This window comes from Alosa sapidissima, chromosome 10, assembly GCF_018492685.1.
Source record: "Alosa sapidissima isolate fAloSap1 chromosome 10, fAloSap1.pri, whole genome shotgun sequence".
In the NCBI taxonomy this organism is placed as follows: Eukaryota; Metazoa; Chordata; class Actinopteri; order Clupeiformes; family Clupeidae; genus Alosa; species Alosa sapidissima.
The window spans coordinates 8,634,672-8,655,143 of NC_055966.1; the positions used below are offsets into that span (position 1 = coordinate 8,634,672).

Consider the following 20,472-nt stretch of genomic DNA (forward strand, 5'->3'; position numbering starts at 1 on the left):
CAGCAATGTGTTCACATGTTTTGGCGTAGGCCACAGTTTGGGATCCTCTGTATGATGAATTTGGTTGTTGAAGCCTGATATCCATTATAAACTTAAATCTTAAAACTTGGGCTGAGACAAGGAGGGCTATTTCTCAGCTATGGAATAGTCCTCTTCTTTTCTCAGCTCAAGTCCAATTCAACTTCAACTTAAGATCTCAGAATAAGATGAGATCTCTCAATCTCAATCTATTTTCTTCTCAATCTATTTTTTTTATCTTGGTTTATTTCTTCTAAGGGAACCTTATTCTGAGATTTCATTTCAATTGGGTCTTCCTATTGGATTTTTTAAATTTCTTATACTGTAAAGGCAAATCCATAAAAACAACTTTCTCATCAAATGATACATTTATTTGTAATATTAGTTATCACCTTTCAGTTATCACCTTCGTGCTAAAAACTCTTTTTCGAAAGTTAAACATTTAAAGACCAAATTCAACATGAGCACATCACAGTCAAATTCCATTGACACCTAATATATAACAAAACTAATTATGCAATAAATAATACTTCAGCACTTCTGAAGAATGTTTCTAAACTACAGCCCATACCAAAGCAATGACAAGAAATCTGAATAAAAAAGATGAAAAAAGACATAAACTCCTGAGTAGGGCAGGGCTTTTTACGTCTTGGTACTGCTAAGAAACTCTGTGATGAAGTCCTTATGTGCTATGACTGTCCCACCAAGAAGTTCTGCTCTGGTGTCAGGGGCCAGTTGACCTGCCCCGCCCGGTGAGGTGTCTCATTTCTCCCTTCACCACAAACCCCCACCATGAGTGACCATTTTGAAGGGAACGTCTACTACTAGGTTTCCTTACTGCCTTCCCTGCCCCCAATCTGATATCCAGCCTGTCAGGGCCTTGGCCAGAGACTTCTTAGCCCGGCTTCTCCTGGCTGCCTCCCTGGACCTGTAAAGACAAATACTGAAATCAGCCTCAACCTAATGACAAAATAATAATCATACAATTTTGAAGTTCGACCATTTTAAAGTTGATGGTATTTTCCAGGTGCTGAACACACTAAAACATTAAGAGCTGCTGTTTATGTAAATGACAGAAACAATATGGCCGTGTTGATGTTGTGTGCACTTTATGTCAGCGCATCACTATGTTTTGTTGATGTTGTACGCTGGTAGGGTGTACCTGCACCGCTCCTTCTCCAGGTAAGCTTGCCACCTCACAGGGTCCGCTTGAAGCCTCTGTCTGCAGCGTCGTTGCCTTTCTCTATCCAACAACCTGTACAAGGCCGACAATGCACTTTGTGTATTCAACTGAGTGAAAACACAAGCAAAGCACTTTGTTCTGTAAATACAGGTATGGGGAAACCAGTAGGATTCCAAGATGATTGCCTTGTTCACCAGAAATGATTGTTCCTCATTAAGCATTTCAAATAAATACAAATGTCCAGCACACTTTGGCACCACAGAAACCATCTCAGTATGAGGATGCCACTAGATGCACTTGATGTTCCATAGCTGTGTCATGCTAACACTTGATGTTCCATTGCTGCGTCATGCTATCACAATGCATTCCCTCCATGACACTGTACCTTTGTCTGTCCCTCTCTGCGCAGGACTGCTGCTGGTCAGGCTCAGCACGCATCCTCTCCCTCCGTCGTCGCTGCCTCTCTCTGTCCATGAACCTGGACATGGTTGTTAGGGAATGGGTTTAAGGTTTTGGTAACACTTTACTTAATGGGTGAGTTCATGACACATTCATAGCAGCTGTCATAAACTGCACATAAAGCATTCATGACTGTTTCATGAGACATGACTCAACATTCATACCAAACCTTTCATGAATGTGAAAGACAGAACGATGACAACTTGTCAAAATAAAAGTCCAACAATCGCACAGCAGCATTGCCGTTTTTGTTCCAAACCTCTTACCTGATCACGTCACATCTGAGTCAATGGGCTACTCCAGTGCCAAAATGACAGAACATGGTCAAGCAAATAATTTTTGTTTCATAAAAATGTATTTGTTTTATGATGTAACCTTTGCGGATGATTTCTCATCTTTTGCTACTGGGAATGTCCAACCGTTCCAGGTTACACAAATACAGATCAGCTGAATGTAGGCTAGTTTACCTCCCAGTGATTACGAATAGTTCACAACTTGTATAGTAAAGTGACATTCTATGTAGACTTCATAAGATATTCATGAAATATTTACAAAGGCTGGAGAGAAAAACGGCAATGCTGTCTTGAAAAACGGCCATGCTGTCTTTGCGATTGTTGGACTTTTATTTTGATAAGTTGTTGTCGTTCTGTCTTCCACATTCATAATAGGATTGGTACGAATGTTGAGTTATGTCTCATGAAACAGTCATGAATGCTTTATATGCAGTTTATGACATCTGCTATGAATGTGTTATGAACTCACCCATCAAGTGTTACCAAGGTTTTTTATGGGTTTATTTATTACATGCCCCTGAATGCACAGTAGAAATGGCTAAGCTTTGAAACATGACTAATAATGTATGTGTATCTAAATATGTGTGCATGAGTATGTACTGTATGTGTGTGTCTGTTAGTTCATTCTGATGTGTGCACACTCATCATATTGGGGCGTGGTGAAGCAGCAGTAACGCCAGCACGGGTTCGATTCCCGAACCCACCGTTGTGAGATTGTGTCACTTTGGATAGAAGTATCTACTAAATATCAATCAACTTTAACTTTATTTAGGGGTTACTTGTGATGTTCTACTGCAGTCTGTCCTACTCCTTTCTACCTTCGTCTTTCCTTTTCATCATCAGACTGCTTCACAGGGTTGGAGCGGATCCGTTCTCTGTAGCGCCGCTGTCTCTCTCGGTCCATCAATCTCTCTGAAACATACATTGAAGATATAATTACATAAATTAAATAATAATAAAATAGTACAAAATAAATACCAACAAACATATTATTTTTTCTCAATGACACAATATGTGATGATCATTTAAATAATGATATTGTAAAATTATACAAACAGTACAAGGACATACTTTTAAACCTTGAAAGTGAGCACAGGTCCCCATTTTGTTGTACAAAATAATAGTTGACATCCTGTGACCCAAACACACCAGCTCTGTGTTGGGTAGAGAATATGTGTTCCTTAGTCTCTTTTTCTGTAACACGCAACAGACGGCTGACTGGATTAATCTCTTTTATCTGCTGTCTGGTGTCAACAATATCAGCCTCAGGAGTTGGCCTTTTTGTCACCATGTTATCCGTTTGTGCCATGTTGCCTGTTTCCGTGTCTGAATTCTGTGACATGTCTTGGAAGGCGTAGTTATTTGGATGAGAGTGATCCTCAACGGTTGGCCCAGTTTGATATTCTGTGTCACTCAAGCCATGGCTCTGGGATTCTGCTGTCATTTGCTCTGGAAGAGCAATGACCATATTCTTCCTGCGTTGGTACCTGAAAGGACATATTACACAAACATGCACGTTCAATGACAAAGTGTGTGGAATTATGTGACACTCCTAACCTGTTGTCTAATAATTGCTCTGAATATCGCATAGAGATACAGTATGTATTAATTAATGTACATATAGACTGCTGTCACCGGCAGACAGAGTTACCCTGTGTTGTACCTTTGTCTTTCCCTCTCCCGGTAGGCCTGCTGTTTCTCAGGGTCAGCACGGACCCTCTCTCTGTGACGCCGCTGCCTCTCTCTGTCCATCAGCCTTTCTGGAACCAAAACAGCTACCCATGAAATACTACAACTTTACTTTACTCTAACTACATGAGCAGACAAAGACCAACAACAGTCACATTAGTTGGTCAATAATTAAAAGTGGGCATAAACTTGCTTTTAAGGCTGGACAGTGAGCATAGTCTCCCATCTTGCTGGATGAAGTGGTTCTTGGCATCCTCTGTCCCGGAGATGCCATCTCCATGTTGGGTGGGGCACTGATGCTCACGAGACCCTTCTTCCGGAACATTCCACAGAGAATCGCTATGGTGCTTGTTATGTGGTGGGTTGCTGTTGTGAGTCTCCGTCTTCACCATGACTCTGTCCATGACAGAGGTGACTGTGAAAAGGCCTAGCAGTCCAGGTTGGTTTGATGCCAACAGTCATCAGGGGCTGGGTCTGCCTGATGCTACCTCAATGTGTTCTGTCTGGAAGTCAGACTTGGGAGACTGTGGATAAAACAGCATCTACAGTATATGACACAGACCAAGCTGACTTAAATCAGATTTATGAAGACAAGTCAAGAATTCCCACTGTGCTAAAGCTATAAAAAGGGAAGAATGTGTAAACTGGATTATAACGTCACTGTCAATTTGGTTGTATAAATTTGAAAATAGAAAATAGATTTTGTCCTCCCACTAAATGAAAATAAAGTTGGAGGGCATTCCACAAATATGGCTAGATAACTGTTTGAGTAAAACCAGGAATTTCCTTAAGAATTAAAAAAGACAAGCAAAAATTCAGTTTAAGTTAAGTTTTCCATGCAGTATTCTGAATATCATCATACAGTTGATGGTACCGACCAACTACTCTGGCTCAATGGCTATAATGAAAATGACACACATTTGGAAATGGCTTGTTTCTCCTAGGTTTACATATTACGCAAAACAATGCAACAAGATAGCAATATTCAAGATAGCAAACTAGATGCCACTGTAAGAGAGATGTCACCATTATTTTGCACAAATAAAGGAACAGCCATACATTATCGCAATACCCAACACAAAAACATGTAGGCTATTCCATGACAACACCATTTTGGGTTCATCTGCCCCAGTTTCTGAGCCTGAAGCCTGATTTACTCGAGGCCCCTGTCATCTCTGATCAGGTCACTACAGTCATGTCAAGTCAGATCATACCACCACACTTCTGCCACAGAGCCACGCAGCTAATACTAGCCTACTCAATGATTGAAAGATAACTGTCGAATATATATTTAGTATTTCTACTGCTTGTTTCTCTACCTCTTTCACACACAAGCACACACATAATGTATATAAATTGTATCAGAACCTCCAGTCTGCCTACTTTCCCTCGGTCGTGTCAAAATCAACTCACATCATGACAATTATCAAGTTGCCTGCTGCAATCACTGAATAGACTACTACTCACAAATTGCAACATAGACCTTTTTTCTGACAATCAACTTGCAATTAAGAAAACACATGCCATCTTTGTCCCTCATAAGCTTGTGTTGGATTAAGAATACAATGCATACAAATTTGCAGAACCACGAAAGCACAACTGTCAAATCAAATAGCCTACATCTAACAGACACACACGCCTTATTAATCTTAAGATTCCTAATAAAACGGTATAAATAACGGTAGGCTACTGTTTGTGTTGATACAATGTTACTTCAAGTACAAAAATGTAATCTATAGGCTGTTTTTCAAGCTAACTAAAACGCTAGCCATCAAATGGTGTACTCTTTTGATACTCTTTTGAATCGTGTACAGTAGGTACCTAAATCAGTCTAACACAAACGTGATAGCACATCATGCAGCTAAACAAAATGTAAATAGTTATATTGGCTTGTCATAAATCTACACGAACACGCTTAAACTTACCATTGCATGCTGCTCCCGAGAAAGCATCTTCATGATTTCGGTGTAGGCTATGACGAAGCGATGGTGTATCATACAGAACGTATAAGGTAGATATCCTAATTTTGTTTATAATCATCCTCTACGATCTGTTAAACCCTATGCAAGACTATTTACTTGCCCCTCGCCACACAACACTGTAGCTCCTCGTCCACCATAGTCGCTGCATGTTTTCAGCAATGCTAAATTTCACACTTCTCACCAAAGCATCTCTATACAAGCAACACAAGATAAGCTAGTTAGCTAGAGGAGTTGGTCTGGAGCACTTAAGGTTATGGTAATATGGAATCTGGAAGACGCTTTTAATAACAGGCCTACGATAATACTTAATTAACAGTGAACAGTTTTAAAAAGTCGGTAAGACTACATTAATAACAATAATAAACAATAATGAGTAACACTCCATAATAAGGTGCCATAATAAATAACAAACTAGTAATTACCTAACCCTTTGTTAATATTTGTTAATTGTTACTAAAATATCTATTTGGCACAAGTTAATAGTTTTTTCATCATTAATTAAATATTAGTTGTTTGCACAAAATCTGCATGTCTTAACAAATCTATTGACTAATATTGTATTTGTTAATAGTTAACTAAATGTCTTTTTGGCACTAATTAACAGTTATTTTTTACATCATTTAAATGTTAAATGTTTATTTACAAACTATATGCTAATATAAAAGTTAATGACATATTATTATTTATCAAGCTTTTCTGATTAGCTTTGTGGAGAATTTATGGAATTTATGGTTTATGGGTTTATGGTCTTGTGGGGTGTATAGGGCACCCTACTGCCAGTGGTTGGTTGTGTGAGAGTTTGTGCACCTCTTCTTCCACTTCATCCTTATTGGATACCTTTGTGGTTGGCTGTCCTGTAATTGGTCTAGTGTTTGAAAGTAGTGTACTCTTTGACTTTGGAAGTAGGCTACTATTTGGTTGCTGCTCGAATTTGGTGAAATTCAGGGAAGGTGGGTGTAACAGAGTTAGAAATGTAGTTTAGTGTTTGTATGTGATTTTCGCCGTAATTAAGCAGCTTTATTGAGATTGGTGTTTTGGAGCCCCTTTTGGAAAAACGGTATACTGCAGCTCTGCTGCGTTTTGTCCTTGTATTGTTGCCATAGCGGATCAGAAGCGGTATGCTTTGCATTGGGTAGGTTGACTGTATAAAGCACTCCCCACTTTTAATTTTGTAACTGTAAAATGTTATTTAAGTTGAAAACTTCGATATATCATCTGTATTATATTACTTTAAATGTATTATTAGGATTTGGGTGCAATTCTAGCAATTTAGAGAACGTTCATTAATGTTTTCATTATGACCACAATGATCATACACACTGAGTCTTACGTGACTAGCTGTAAACTCCGCTAGTAACTTTCCATGCATTTAGTATAGGCTAGTTTAGCTTAGTGTGCATGGAAAGTGCAATTCAGTCTAGCAGGAAATTAATGTACATTTAGTTTAGCATTATGTTTATGCATTAGCCTACCTCTCAATTTGTTCAAAATGCAAAATGGTCTACGTCTGTGAATGTTTAGTGAGTCTCAGTGACAGGCTGACAGTGATGGAATAGGAATGATGCATGTAATATAGCCCATTCAACTACTTCTTTTTATTTTGCTTGTGCAGATGCTGTTTTATGTATGCCAGTGCCCAGGCTCGGACTGGTAATTAGGGGTGGGCATATCGATCCAAATATCGATAGTATCGATACCAACATTGGTATTGGTATCGGATCGATACCAGTGTGATGGGATCGATACTTTAATTCCAGTTCACTTCCAATATCTCTCAATTTGTTCAAAATGCATTGTTCCTGTTTCACCAAGGGCTAGCCTACAGTCAAGCAAACCATTTCACATCTTGCATGCCCGCTTTGCAATGTTTCGTTGCTGAAATGTTTGTAAATTATTAACAACGGGAATCATAAAATCATTAGCATATTGATGTTTTATTCATGTCATAAATCATAACACACTGTTCGGCCCCTACATAAAAGTATATAAACTGCTTTTAGTTACAAATATCAGTATTGGTATCGGTATCGACAATACTGGCCCTATATTTAATTGGTATCGGATCGAAACCAAATTTTACAGTATCGCACACCACTACTGGTAATCTGTACAACCGGTGGGCCGGTCCACATGTGGGCCGGTGACCTCCGGGATTTTTTTAATTTTAAAGTTATTTAGCCTATTTGTGGCCCGTCATGTAGACCTAGGCTTAGCCTATAAATGCAGTTGCATCCATTTGGATTGGGGGGTGACAGGTCAATCATTTTGGCCTCTTCATGACAGGTTCAATGTGTGTTAGGATCGCGCCCCCCTGCCCCACCCCTCAAGTGGATTTGTCCAAGCAGCCGCTTGGTTTGTGGGGAAATATAGCCTACGAGTCCATGCGTGGTAGCCTAGGCTATATAAGTGCCCTCCGCAAAAACTTTATATAATGATTGTAATAGTTCAGTGAAAGTTCCAGGGGGCACTACTCATAGATTCAACATATCTAGAGGTATAAAGCAAGGAGACCCTGCGGCTCTATTTTTGTTTATCTTAGTCATGCAAATATTGACTCTACATTTATATAATGACTCTTTCCAGGGTAATAACATACTGGGAAGGGAAATAAAATGTTGTCAGCTAGCTGATGACACGGCTATCTTTCTCAAAGATGAAATGCAGGTCAAGAAGGTGATTGAGTGTCTTAAGGAGTTTTCAAATATATCTGGCTTACATCTAAATCTTAAGAAATGTGCTCTTTTCCCTCTAAAAGATGATGTATTTAGGCTTGTCTCGCTTAGTTTATCCCGCTAGAGTGTTGGATGTACCTTATTCTGTGTCTAAAGAGATAGACTCTACCTTATTAAAATTTATATGGAGGAACAAACCTCACTACCTAAATAAACGGGTCATGGGCAACTCATATGATCAGGGAGGCCTAAATGTTCTAGACTTTCACTCTTCAAATATCATTTTCAAAGTGAGCTGGATTAAGGATTACGTTAAAAACAAAAACAAGTTGTGGTATTTAATTCCAAATCTTATTTTCCAGAAAGTTGGTGGAATAGAATTTTTGCTCCAGTGTAATTTTGATATTAACAAACTTCCTATTAAACTGTCCAATTTTCATAGGCAGGCACTTTTATGTTGGCTTCTCACCTACAAGCATAACTTCTCACCACATAAACACTTAATATGGAACAACAAACTTGTCAAATATAAAAATAAATCAATATTTAATGAAAAGTGGGTAAACAACAACATTATTTTTATTTCTTAATTAATCAATGTAAATGGCCAATATCTGACTTACAATGAATTTTTAAACAAATTTGCTATCCCAATACATCCCAGAGAATACAGTATAGTCTTTGCTGCACTGCCTGATGGTTTTTTGAGATTGCTGGGTTCTAGAACTCATGAGCAATCAACTCTACAGACAGATATTTTACTGAATGGTATTAACATAAAAAATAGAAAATGTAACAATAAATGGTTAAGACAGATAATACTTCACCCTGTCACACCTCGTTGTAAAAGTTATTGGGGTGGCATCTTTGACAATATTCAATGGGATAGGGTTTGGTCTTATTACAATAAATATGTTCTAAACAACAAAATCAAAGAAATTTATTTTAAAATAATCCACTTATTTTATCCCACCAACTCTTTGCTTAAAAGATACAGAGATGATATATCTGACATGTGTGTTTTCTGTGGTTGTGCGCTTGAAACTGTTTGTCATTTATTTTACGAATGTATCTACTCAAGGTTTTTTTTGGATAGAATTAGAAAATATGTGTAGTGGTGTGTGGTTGTGCAATGTTACTCTTCAGAAAAAGAATGTTATTTTTTTTAATGAAAATGCAGACATTAATATAAATGTTGTCTTTACGATAAATTTGCTCTTGCTATTGAGAAAATTTCATATTCATAAACGTAAATGGGGGGAGGGAAACCTTGTTTTGCAGCCTTCAAAAATTAAGTCAAATTCTACATGGACACTATTGTTGGACTCAACAGCCGAAAAGCTGACAGAACTATATGTATATGCTCTGATATTATGTCTTCTTTGTGTAATAAAAAAAAAAAAAAAGAAAGGATACATCTCCTCCCGTAGACTGCTCCCGTAAAAAAAAATAAGTGCCCTCCGCTGGCTGGTGTTCACATCATCGCAGTTTAACCGTAAAAAGCAATCAGAGGTGTCTAATTTTATTCCATAAATATATTGTTTTTATAGACGTAAGTTGCACGCGCTACGAAGAGCTTCCATTTACTGCACCATGTAGGCTACTGTAGTGCAGTTTGTCTGTCAACATAAAAAAAAACTCCGGGTACCTACAATTTTCGCACAACTTGGTGGAAAAGTGTAGCACAGGTTAAAGAAAACCTATTCATGTTTGGACTCAAAAGGAACTTCAAAGTATTTTCCATATAGTAGCCTTTTAGCTCACAACGACAGTGAAAGTGGAACTTGGAAAGTGGAAGTCTCTCCACCGAGTGTTACATTAGATGCACAATCAATCGCGAGTCGATGCACGTAAAAAGTATCAACTGGTAGGTTAGGAACGAAGGTAGCCTAATTTTGCAAAATGTGATGACGGCACACAAACTTGGGCAAAAACGTTTAGTATACACTTGTGGTGATAGCCTACAGTTAATGTGAATCGCTGACTATAACCAATGTTGAAGATGTGCACCAAATAGGCCTAAAGGCTGTGGTTGTGTTTCTACAACATGTTGGCACAAATCGTAATTTCTGTCAACTATGACGATCTCCATGCATGTTCAGTAGCCTATATTTTTCATTTAGTCAAGCAGTAACATGTGGTTTAATCAGTGTTGGGCAAGTTACTTCAAAATCGTAATATATTATGTATTACTTATTACTGTCATTTCAAAGTACTGTAATTCATTACATTATAATATTACTGTCTCTGAATTGTAAGGCATTACACTACTATTGTATTACTTTTAAGTTACTTTTACCAAAATATCTAGAAATATGGATTTGGAATTCTAAATGCAGTTTATTATGCTCAATGCAGCTCATTGCACTTCTAATGGAGGGTGATGTGGTACAACATAATGACTGAGCTAGGCTTAAGGCTACAGTAGAATGCAATATGCAGTGATGGCTCATGATGCAATACAAGGAACAATCATAGCCAGAATTTTGTTTAAAGAAGACAAAAGGTCAAAGTCTGGTCAATTGTGATAATGCTGTAACTTTAGGCTTAGGCCTACTCATTAAAATCAACAGAGAGCCCACTACCTGTATATTGTAACCTAAAACTTAAAGACATGTCAAGATAGGCTACACAGTGCAGCTACTGGCCATTTTGGTGCCCTAACTGGTGAAATACAGTATTAACCTAAGTATGTCATCATATGGCCAACTATAAAGATGTAATCTGCCTGTTCCCAGGGATGGGTAGTATTTCTGAAACATGTAATATGTGTTTCAAATGCAAAATAGTATTTTGTCATTTGTATTTTATTGGGTTGAAGGAAATGGCTCTGTATTTTGTATCAAAATTAAAAATACTGCAAAATACTAAATGTGAAAAACACAAAAAAAGTAGATACTACACACAGGTGTAATGAATAATTGGTAATTAGGCAACAATGGTTTATTTTTATCGCAATCAGCTAATGTGAGAACAGCTGTGTTCAACAACACTTACAGCTTTTCAGTGACGGCTATTGCTGAAGCATCAGCCCTGGTCTGAAGCACTGGTGTGAAGTGGTACGCAAGTAAAGATGAGCAAGTTGACCTGTGCAAGTTCACATAAGGACACCGACAAAGGCAACCATGTCCCATTGTCTCCATGCCAATCTTTAACAGAAAAATGTCAGATATCTCAACCACAATGACATCAATAGATGGTAAGGTGTTGAGTGTGTTTGAATTCCCCTCCTTGTAGCATCCTTTTCTGCATTCCACAGTGGGGAGAAGTTCACCTTGTTTAATTAAATAACAATTCTATTTCCTTATTAGCTGCATACTTGAGGTTGGAGATATTAAGGCACGTCAAGTCTCTCACATACTGGAACTTCAAGATACATAGCCGTATGATTTTCTTATTCAGTTCTGCACTGGACTTGAATTACGAATTTTGGCACAGATACACAATTATGATTTTGGCCTATTGATTATAATGTGGTTAATTGAAAGCTCTGTCAGTCATTTGGATAAGCATCAGCTAGATGACTAAATGTAAATGTAAATTCTTGAATTATTCTTAATTTTGATAACACTACATGAACTTGCATATGGTATACGACAGGGGCCAAATTGTATTGTTTTTTACTATATAGTTTTAATAGGCTAAATGTTTGGGATAAAAAAAGTTTTTTTTTGCAGTGCTTCCATACTTCCTTGAAAAAAGTATTTTGAGTATTTTCTAAATACAAAAATACAGTATTTTATTTTGATACATACGTAATATGGTTAGGCCTACTGTATTTTGTAGTTTATTTTGATACATTAAAAATGAGGGTATTAGGTATTTTATTTAGAAATACATTCTGATGTATTTTTGCCCATCCCTGCCTGTTCCCAGCATTAGTACAACACTTTGCGATGATTAGCTTGTCACCTGTGACGATATATGGTAGGCCTAAGTGACTGACCTATCTGGGTACACTCAACACCTTACCATCTATTGATGTCATTGTGGTTGAGATATCTGACGTAGTGACTTTGAAGTAGAGATTCAGTTACATTTAATCTCGCTATGCATTAACGAAAAAGTGATAGGCCTAGTGTGCTACTCTGACTGCCACCGATTTTGGCCTAAAGTTATCTGGACTGCATTTGCTATTTCTGGTAAACAATTAACCGTCCAGTAGAGGAATAATTAACCCACTCATTCCAAATGGTGCACTGATGACTCCTATACCCTAAAGCTCTATGAAAGTAAAGAGAGTAATGACTTATAGGGGAGACACTCACGCAATCTTAAACATTTGAACATGAACAGGACATGTCTGGAATGTCTAAAGTTGAGGAGGTAGCCTACTGCTCTTACCCTATCACAGCCTGATCATAAAATGACCTTCTTAGTAGCCTAGTGTTGGTCACAGTCTGCTCAAGCCAAGCCGACCTGTTCTCTTGTGGTACCTAGAGGTTCTACCTGGATGTATGACATCTGACTCTGTGTTTTATGATGACTCATTCACAATAGAGGGAGTGAGGGACTAAACTGAGCCTGTGTCCCCCACAAACTACATTGATTACGCAATCAACTGGCCAGGGCCTTGGCAACATCCTCAAACTTTGAAGTTTAGGGACATGTTAGCTCAGGCCTTTGCTGTGACATGCCTCGCTGGATGGTGGTGGCTGTTCCCTGTCAACCATGATGGACGCAGACAAGGTCAGTGTGGTCTCTTCCTAAGGCATGGGTCACCGCCCTGTTGTTTCCCCAGATTTTACGGCCTTCACCCGGGCGACCGAGCCAGGTCAGCAAGGCTTGTGGCCACTAATTGGCCGAAACAAATACACAGTTTAACTCACACAGATTGCTGATAATGTTTGCTCCCTCCATTATTTGTCATGCTGTTTCATTAACTGTGTATGGGCATGGTACCTGATAAACCGTACAGGTGTTCCTGTATGAGCTGGTGAGTAAAATATACTTCTAGTACATGAATGAGGTGGGTTGTATGGGAAATGGATGAACCTATGCAGATGAAAAGGCTCTGAAATGATATAGGACAAAACGAGCAATAGGTTAAACAGTCCGCAGGGTTACCAATCTTACTTTCTGATAAAATCTCTTGAAGGTCCCGCTGCAATTAAATACAGAACCATTGCACTGAAATATTTACTTCCTAGAAGTTGCACATTCTCCCAATAGATGATGCCCAAGGACAAATAATGTATCACAGAGTTACATTTACCTTTTACAAGTGGCAGAGTCATAGATACATGTCTCTCTGTGTTTTGTAAAATATTCAAAACCATGCCTTCATCCTGTATTTCCATTTGAAGTTAAATTTGCAGAAGTAGACTACGAAGTGATATTTTAACTGCTTGCAACACTTTATCTTGTAATATCAGCAATACACCACAAGAGGGTGACAGACATTTACTACCTGAACCTTCGTTGGAACAGACAGTTACCCATTTAAACTGTCAGCAGCCTCTCTGAGGACATGTAAATCAATAAGGCTCACTATAAAGGCTTAGAGTGATTTCAGTCTTAATGCAGCTTGTCAACATTGCTATGATTAGCTAGGTATTGATTGATATGGCTATTGGGCTATATTTAGTGAGTCACCTCACCTCACTCAAAATGCTGTTATGAAACTCTTCTGAGATGTGTAGCCAGTTTAGAGTAAAAATGTCTACATCGTTGTGGCTGAGGCAGAAAGTCACGCAAGGAACTGGCACAGCAGCATTTTCACTTTTCACAGGGCTGTTCCATGACATGTTTCCAGTGGTTGTTTGTGTGACTCCAATTTTCACAATGCTGTTCTGTGACATGTTTGCAGTCCATGTGATTGTGAGTGTGTGTGAGAGTGTGTGTGTGTGGGTGTGTGTGGGTGGTGGTGGCAGCAACAGTGTGCGTGTGTGTGTGTGTGTGTGTGTGTGTGTTTTATCAGCTCTCTCACAGGTCGGCAGGTTTTTATCACTCTTGAGGCTGCTTTGCCAAGTTGTTCGGTGAAGTGACCCGGATCCTAAAGCAAAGTGATGGAGGTGTCTTAGAGAGTGGTGGTGGTAGGAGAGAGGGTGAGGGAGGGGGCTGGGAGGGAGGGTGCATTATTGCAGCTGTGCGTGTGCTTGTGTGTCTATGTGTCTGATTAAGGGGGGGTGGGCAGCAAAGGTTCAGAAGTGTTGGAGCAGAAAATCTCCCCCCTCTTGCTCTCTCTCTCTCTCTCTCTTTCTCTCCTCTTTCTCTCACTCCCTTTCTCTTTCTCTCCTTCTGTCACTGGGCCAGACGTAAAGCAACAGCAATTTGTGCGATTTCACAGTTCACTGGCCACCAAAAAAACTCTGACAGCCTTGTAGAGAGAGAGAAAGGGGGAAAGAGAGAGAAATAGAGAGGCGCTGAAGAATCAGCAGATAGAAAGATGGCATAAGATCAGTTATAGAGGGTGGAAAATATAGCAGATTGAGAGGAACAAACTGAATTTTCAAGGGTGCTGTTTCAAAACCAAAATGAACAGAATGAACAAAACAACAAAAAAAGATGAAGTAAGAAAACAGGGCCCACACAGCCCACACATTATCTGCAGATGCTCAGATTATCAGCACACGCTATCTGCAGATGCTCAGATTATCAGCACACGCTATCTGCAGATGATCAGATTATCAATTAACTATCTGTTGACACTCTTAACTCCGGTTTATGGTTAAGGTTAGGGGTTGGATTTAGGTAAGGCGATGTTAAGTATTTTTTCAACAATTTTACTGAGCGGCGGTCATATTTTGTACTGAACTTGAATCTTAACACATGATCTGTTAATTCTTTGTGTGTGGACTGTCCACGTAAAGTGGTTCCGAAATAAGAAGATTAGATGATATAATTTTCCTGAAAAGTAGGATGTTATAACTTAAATCAATACGTTTGAGCTAAAGCCGCATTCCCTTTGTCAGTATTCCTGGTTAAAAGGACACCTCTACCAATGAGAAGTTGAACATGGAGAGTGGCCTTCCTGCTTTCTGTGGCCACCTTGGATGTGCCTGAGAAGTGAAAGCTGCCCTGGAAGAAAAAAAAGTTAAGCACCAAATCTGAGCCTGAATGGCACATAATCCTCCCCATTTCTTGGACGGCCCCAACCCCGATCAATGGGGTTCCATTTGGGTGGTCATCATGACCCAGCCAAGCGCTCCCTGTGTGGGATGGCAGCAGAGCTTCCCTGTGAGGACCCTGAAAACCGTTTCCACTGAAGACCGGCGGCCAGCACCAGCTGCAACAGAATCGCATTTTTAGCATGCATAAGGTCAACAGCAGATCCTTGTCATTAACTGCATCACGCCACTTTCAAGAGCTCCTCTCAGCACCACGAGGAGGGGAGATGAGAGATGAGGAATGTATATCAGAGATAGAGCTGCCACCGTCAGATGCTAGGCAGAGAGAGTTAGCTCCTCAAGATAAGAAGTGTCACCTGAGTTCTTTGTGCTGCTGGGGGGGTGGAGGGGCATCTGGGCTGGCTTTGGAGGTCAGGCACAGGACAGGAAGTTGCAGTAATCCCCCCAGCTGTGACTTGAGAGGGATTTCCCCCCCCCCCCCCCTCCGCCTCACTACCCCCAGCCTGTGAGTCCGCACCAATCCCACCACAAACGGTAGCTGACCGCACAGGTCCCCGACTTTCATCAGAGCAAGGCGAACGCGCACGCACACCCTTGCCCTGGTTGCACGCCCACACATTTGACTTGGCTGTTATGAAAATGAAAAAGAGGGGACGAGATTGTTTGGAGGAGCCCAGATGTGCATTTCCTTCATCAGGTAACCCACATGAATTGTGGACCTGGGAACATCAGTGATTAAAAGTCTGACCACAGCTGACGCAGCTTCTCGGAGATAACCTCGCCCCCCCCCCCCCCCCCCCCCCGCCTCTCCCATAAGGCAATCAGATAATTGATACAAAGAGATATCGGGACGACTGTCTGGAGTGGACAGGGGTGAACGGATGGTCAGACGTCCTGATAGCCAGGAGAAATGGTAAGCAGTGTGGAGCGGCAGACATGGGCCTTGAGAACTCACTGTGTGGCCCCCCACGCCCCTCACATGACGAGGGGGGGGGCGGGAATTAGCATACGGGGCGAGGGGTCAAGTGAAGGTGGCAACCCCGACCAGTCGTCTGGAAAGCCCGGAGTGCACAGGTCACGGAAAAGCCGCTCTATTGCTTGATTGGTTAGACAAATCAAATTAACTACTAGATGTCCCCTGCCCCCTGCTTCAGCAAAAAAACAAAAAAGCAGAGAAGGGTCATTCACTAATCCATGCTCACCTTTTAAGTAGCTTCAAAAATATCAAGCAAAACATGTCTCATTTTTAAACAGTGTGTATAATCTGAACATTATGTTTGGGTGCAAATATGAACTACTTCATGTTTCTGAGATTCATCTGCTTGCCATTTGCACGTAATGACATTTGTCTCCATCATTCTGAAGTAACACATACCTTATTGTTGTGCACCATCAGAGCTGTAAGCGTGAGAAGGCCTGGAGCAGGAGAGGTCTGGACATTACATGCTACATTGATGTTGGCATCTCTCACCGGAGCTCACTACCTCTGTAATTTTATTTTTATCCCTTACATGGCTTTGACCTTCTTTTCGCCGCCAGCATTCGGTAAGCTGTGATTTATCTGCCAAATCAATTTGTTGGCTTCATTGAAATGTATTTAAGGTTGGGGTCATCGCCGAGGTCAGCGATGGCATCTAATAAATTAAAGGCGGGCGGTGGGCGGCAAGAGGCCAGAGACAGCGAGAGGACGGCTGACTGTTTTAGTTGGAGATGAAAAATGCAAAGGTCAGAGAACTTCATATCGCATGATAATAGGACGGCATGAAAACCAAACAATACATGCTATCCTGAGCGACATTAGCTCGGGCAATATCCACTGGTGAAGGCACCCATCACTCATGTTTACAACTTGCTTCATCTCGTCTGAGGTCATTGTGTGTGTGTGTCTGTGATGCTGTAGATTGGGTAGCGAGGGCAGAGCAAAGCAGAGGATAGTCAGAACACTGGATTACTCAACGGAAGGATAAAACAGCCTTTTATTTTCATTCAAATTAAATTAAATCTTTGGGATCTTAGTGATACGTGTGTTATAGTTGACCTCACCTCTGCTTATAGCCTTTCCTGAGGCTTTGTTTTGCCTGAGTAAGCTCATTCATTCATATACTATAAGAGTGGCAGATTGTGTTAATACTTAACATCTTTAGGTTGAGGCAAGTGGCAGATGGGGTTTCGACCTAAAGTGACTTAAAAGACAACAAATGTCCATTTTAGACATGGATATAAGCTTGGAAAATGAGAAGAATACCAGCTTCATGCTATACATGAATACCCAGTAGGGCTAAATTGGAAAGAGTGTTACTGTAACATTGTTAAAATGAAGTTGAAGTCAGTGAATTTGCAGACTTTAATGATGTGAATAAAAAATAGATCATCAGTAATGTGTCAAGATCAAAATGCTCCAATATTCTTTTCTATTCACATATTCTTCTCATCTTTGTTTCTGGTGATTCTAAACTTTTACATTTTGAAGGACCTGCCATGCAAATACAGGAAGCAAATCATGATGCATGATGTATAATGAATCACGATGCAAAGACGGCCGGTATATCGCTAGAAGTTTGGGAACTGCATTTTCATTAAGGAGTACCGTCATGAATGTTGGGAAATGAACGTTCTAAAGAATATCTGGGTTCATTGAATTCAACATAGAATTTTAGAACCTTCAATTGTTGCGGAACAGAATCTTATGTTAGAATGTTCAAAAACCTATACCTTTAAGGGTTAAACAAACAAAAACAGCAAGTACTATGTAAAGCTACACTTACACATATATGATACATTTCTGATTATTGTGAAAATAATTGAAATGTATAAATCAAAAAGTTTCAAAATCATAATATTTATACAAAACCCCCATATCTGCAAGCTGCGTCACTACTTTCAAGGTTGTGAGCAACTTGATTCAAGACTCGTGACAGTACACGGTTTCTGGCAAGTGGCCCCTCGCTCTCTCCAGACCGGAGCAACAGCAGCAGGCCCAGGGGTTGCCTGGTTCACGCCGATTCCCATTCACATCTCCACAGGAGGAGACCTATGAGTACAAATGACCAAAAACACTGACAAGATGTCCAGTGCTCTTCATTAACTGGGTTTAATCGCTGAGTGTGTGTGTGTGAGAGGGGGGGGGGGGGGCATAATGAAGGGCTCGAAGGGAGGCTGAATAAAGAAGTCACACCAAAGATTTTAACATGTGACCTCTCACACCTAAACTGATGAACTAAAACGACTCGTTTGTGGGTGAGGTCTCTTCAGTGACAATCATGTATTCACAATGTGGTTGAAATCAAGGGCCTTAAGAAAGGAACAGGATGGAAAAATAAGTAAAGATGGTTTTATTATTTGTGTTGGACAAGGGGTTGCAGCTGTGTGGAACTTTTATGTCTGCGTATGTTTTTTTTTGTTCTCTTTTTTCACTTCAGAAATCGGCCAAATGTGAACCATGTGTTTGTTTGAATTAAAATATTACAGAGTTTACAGAGTTCATAAAAAAAAAAAAACACACACACAAAAATGCTCAGCTCATTTTTTTAACCTTGAATGCTCTCTGGGTGAAACGTACAAAGAATTAAATAAGGAATAGAGAGAGTACATGTGTTTGTGTGTGTGTGAGAGGGAGAGAGAGAGAAAGAGTGTAGCAGATGGAAGCAGAGATGGATGGAGGGATGTATAAAGCAGATGTTTATGGGCCATTATTTACAAGCTCTTTAATCTGGACAATTTCCTCGCCCTTGGCAATGGACAGGTCCACGGGCCACACCGCTCCAACTGAACCTCCCAAGTTGGGTTGTGGTCATTCATCTCCCAGCGGGCAGCACATATGAGAGTCACTCGAGTGAAAATCTGTCAGGGTCATTTTTCATCCATCTTTCTCTCTCTCTCTCCTCTCTCTCTTTCTCTCTCTCTCTCTCTCACATTTTATATCTCTCTTTCCTTGTATGAGTCTCTTTGCTCTCTTTCTCTCTCCTCTCTCTCTCTCTCTCTCTGGATCTTTCTGTCTCTCACTCTACCTTGCGTACACTTCAATTAGACGGTTTCAGAGATGCAGCTTGTTACTAAGAAACCACACTTAATTATGCCATCTATCAAATGAATATTAGCTACATTGTAGTCAATATCGATTTTCACTGAGGTTAAAAGCTTTGCGGACCCCAGCTTGAATATGCGTTGCTTAGCAACAGGCCCAACTATACTCTCCCCTCCCCTCCCCCACTTTCACTAACCCCAAATCCCCCCCCCCCACCCACCCACACTCACACACCCATCCACCGTCAAATCACGTCTCGGCCTACCCCAGACAACCGAAGCCTGGGTCTTGATTTCTGCACCACCCCCACCCCACCCCTCTCCTGCCCCACCCCCCCTGTGATTAAATGTAGCCTTTCTCCCTGTCACCTCGACCTTAACCCCAGACCTCGCTGCTCCCGGGTCACTTAACCTTGAACCCAATTACAAGATAAGGTTACTTAAAGGTGACCTGGCGCTCTGCTTCACTCAGCTAATAGGACGGCCGCGGGAGCGAAAGGGCCAGCGCAGCTGATACGCTCCTGGCTAATTCACACGCAGGACAAAGGTCACGGCGGCTGCCATAAAGAAGAGCTTCGATTTCTCATTCAGGATGAAACTCAGCACAACCACCCACCTAAACACACACACACACACACACACACACACACACACACTGCTCCACCTCAGCAGGGCTAAATTGCAGACCTTAGCAATGCATTATTCAAATGAGGGAGAGTTTACTGAAGTTATACGCTCCGCAATGTCTCCTCATCCCGGCTGTGATGATACACATAAATGCTGCTGTCGCAGCACCAGCAGCAATAACGGCGCGACGACCCCACTGAATCACGCTTATGGTCAAAAATATAAACAGCTAACCTCACAGCAGTGGCCGTGACCAGAGTAAATACGCCATCTCTGTAAGTCCTCTGTCTACGTTAAACAGTGTCTAACTGCACTGGCGCACGAAAGCCACATGACTAGGAGGAAAGACAGGAGACAGAGGCACAGAAGATCCAAAGCAACTGCTTACAGTGAGTAATGTAATGGGAGCCTTTCAGATGTGTGAAGGGACACCAGGAGGCCTTCTCAACAACGTTA

General features: G+C 40.6%; 1 protein-coding gene across 3 annotated transcripts; it reads right to left on the reverse strand.

The window, feature by feature from the left end:
* Positions 1-310: 310 nt before the first annotated feature.
* On the reverse strand, positions 311-5,847 carry LOC121720794 (apoptotic chromatin condensation inducer in the nucleus-like). Of its 3 annotated transcripts, none has more exons than XM_042107232.1 (8): positions 5,568-5,847; positions 3,832-4,166; positions 3,617-3,713; positions 3,025-3,440; positions 2,772-2,865; positions 1,587-1,679; positions 1,181-1,273; positions 311-946 (listed from the first exon to the last, which is right to left on the reverse strand). In XM_042107232.1, the coding sequence occupies exons 2-8, from the start codon at positions 3,965-3,967 to the stop codon at positions 853-855; spliced, it is 1,023 nt and encodes a 340-aa protein (XP_041963166.1). In that variant the 5' UTR covers positions 3,968-4,166; positions 5,568-5,847; the 3' UTR covers positions 311-852. The 3 variants fall into 3 exon arrangements, with proteins under 3 accessions (XP_041963166.1, XP_041963164.1, XP_041963165.1); XM_042107230.1 differs by having other exon boundaries at positions 312-946; positions 3,836-4,166; XM_042107231.1 differs by having other exon boundaries at positions 312-946; positions 3,836-4,184.
* Positions 5,848-20,472: the final 14,625 nt, after the last annotated feature.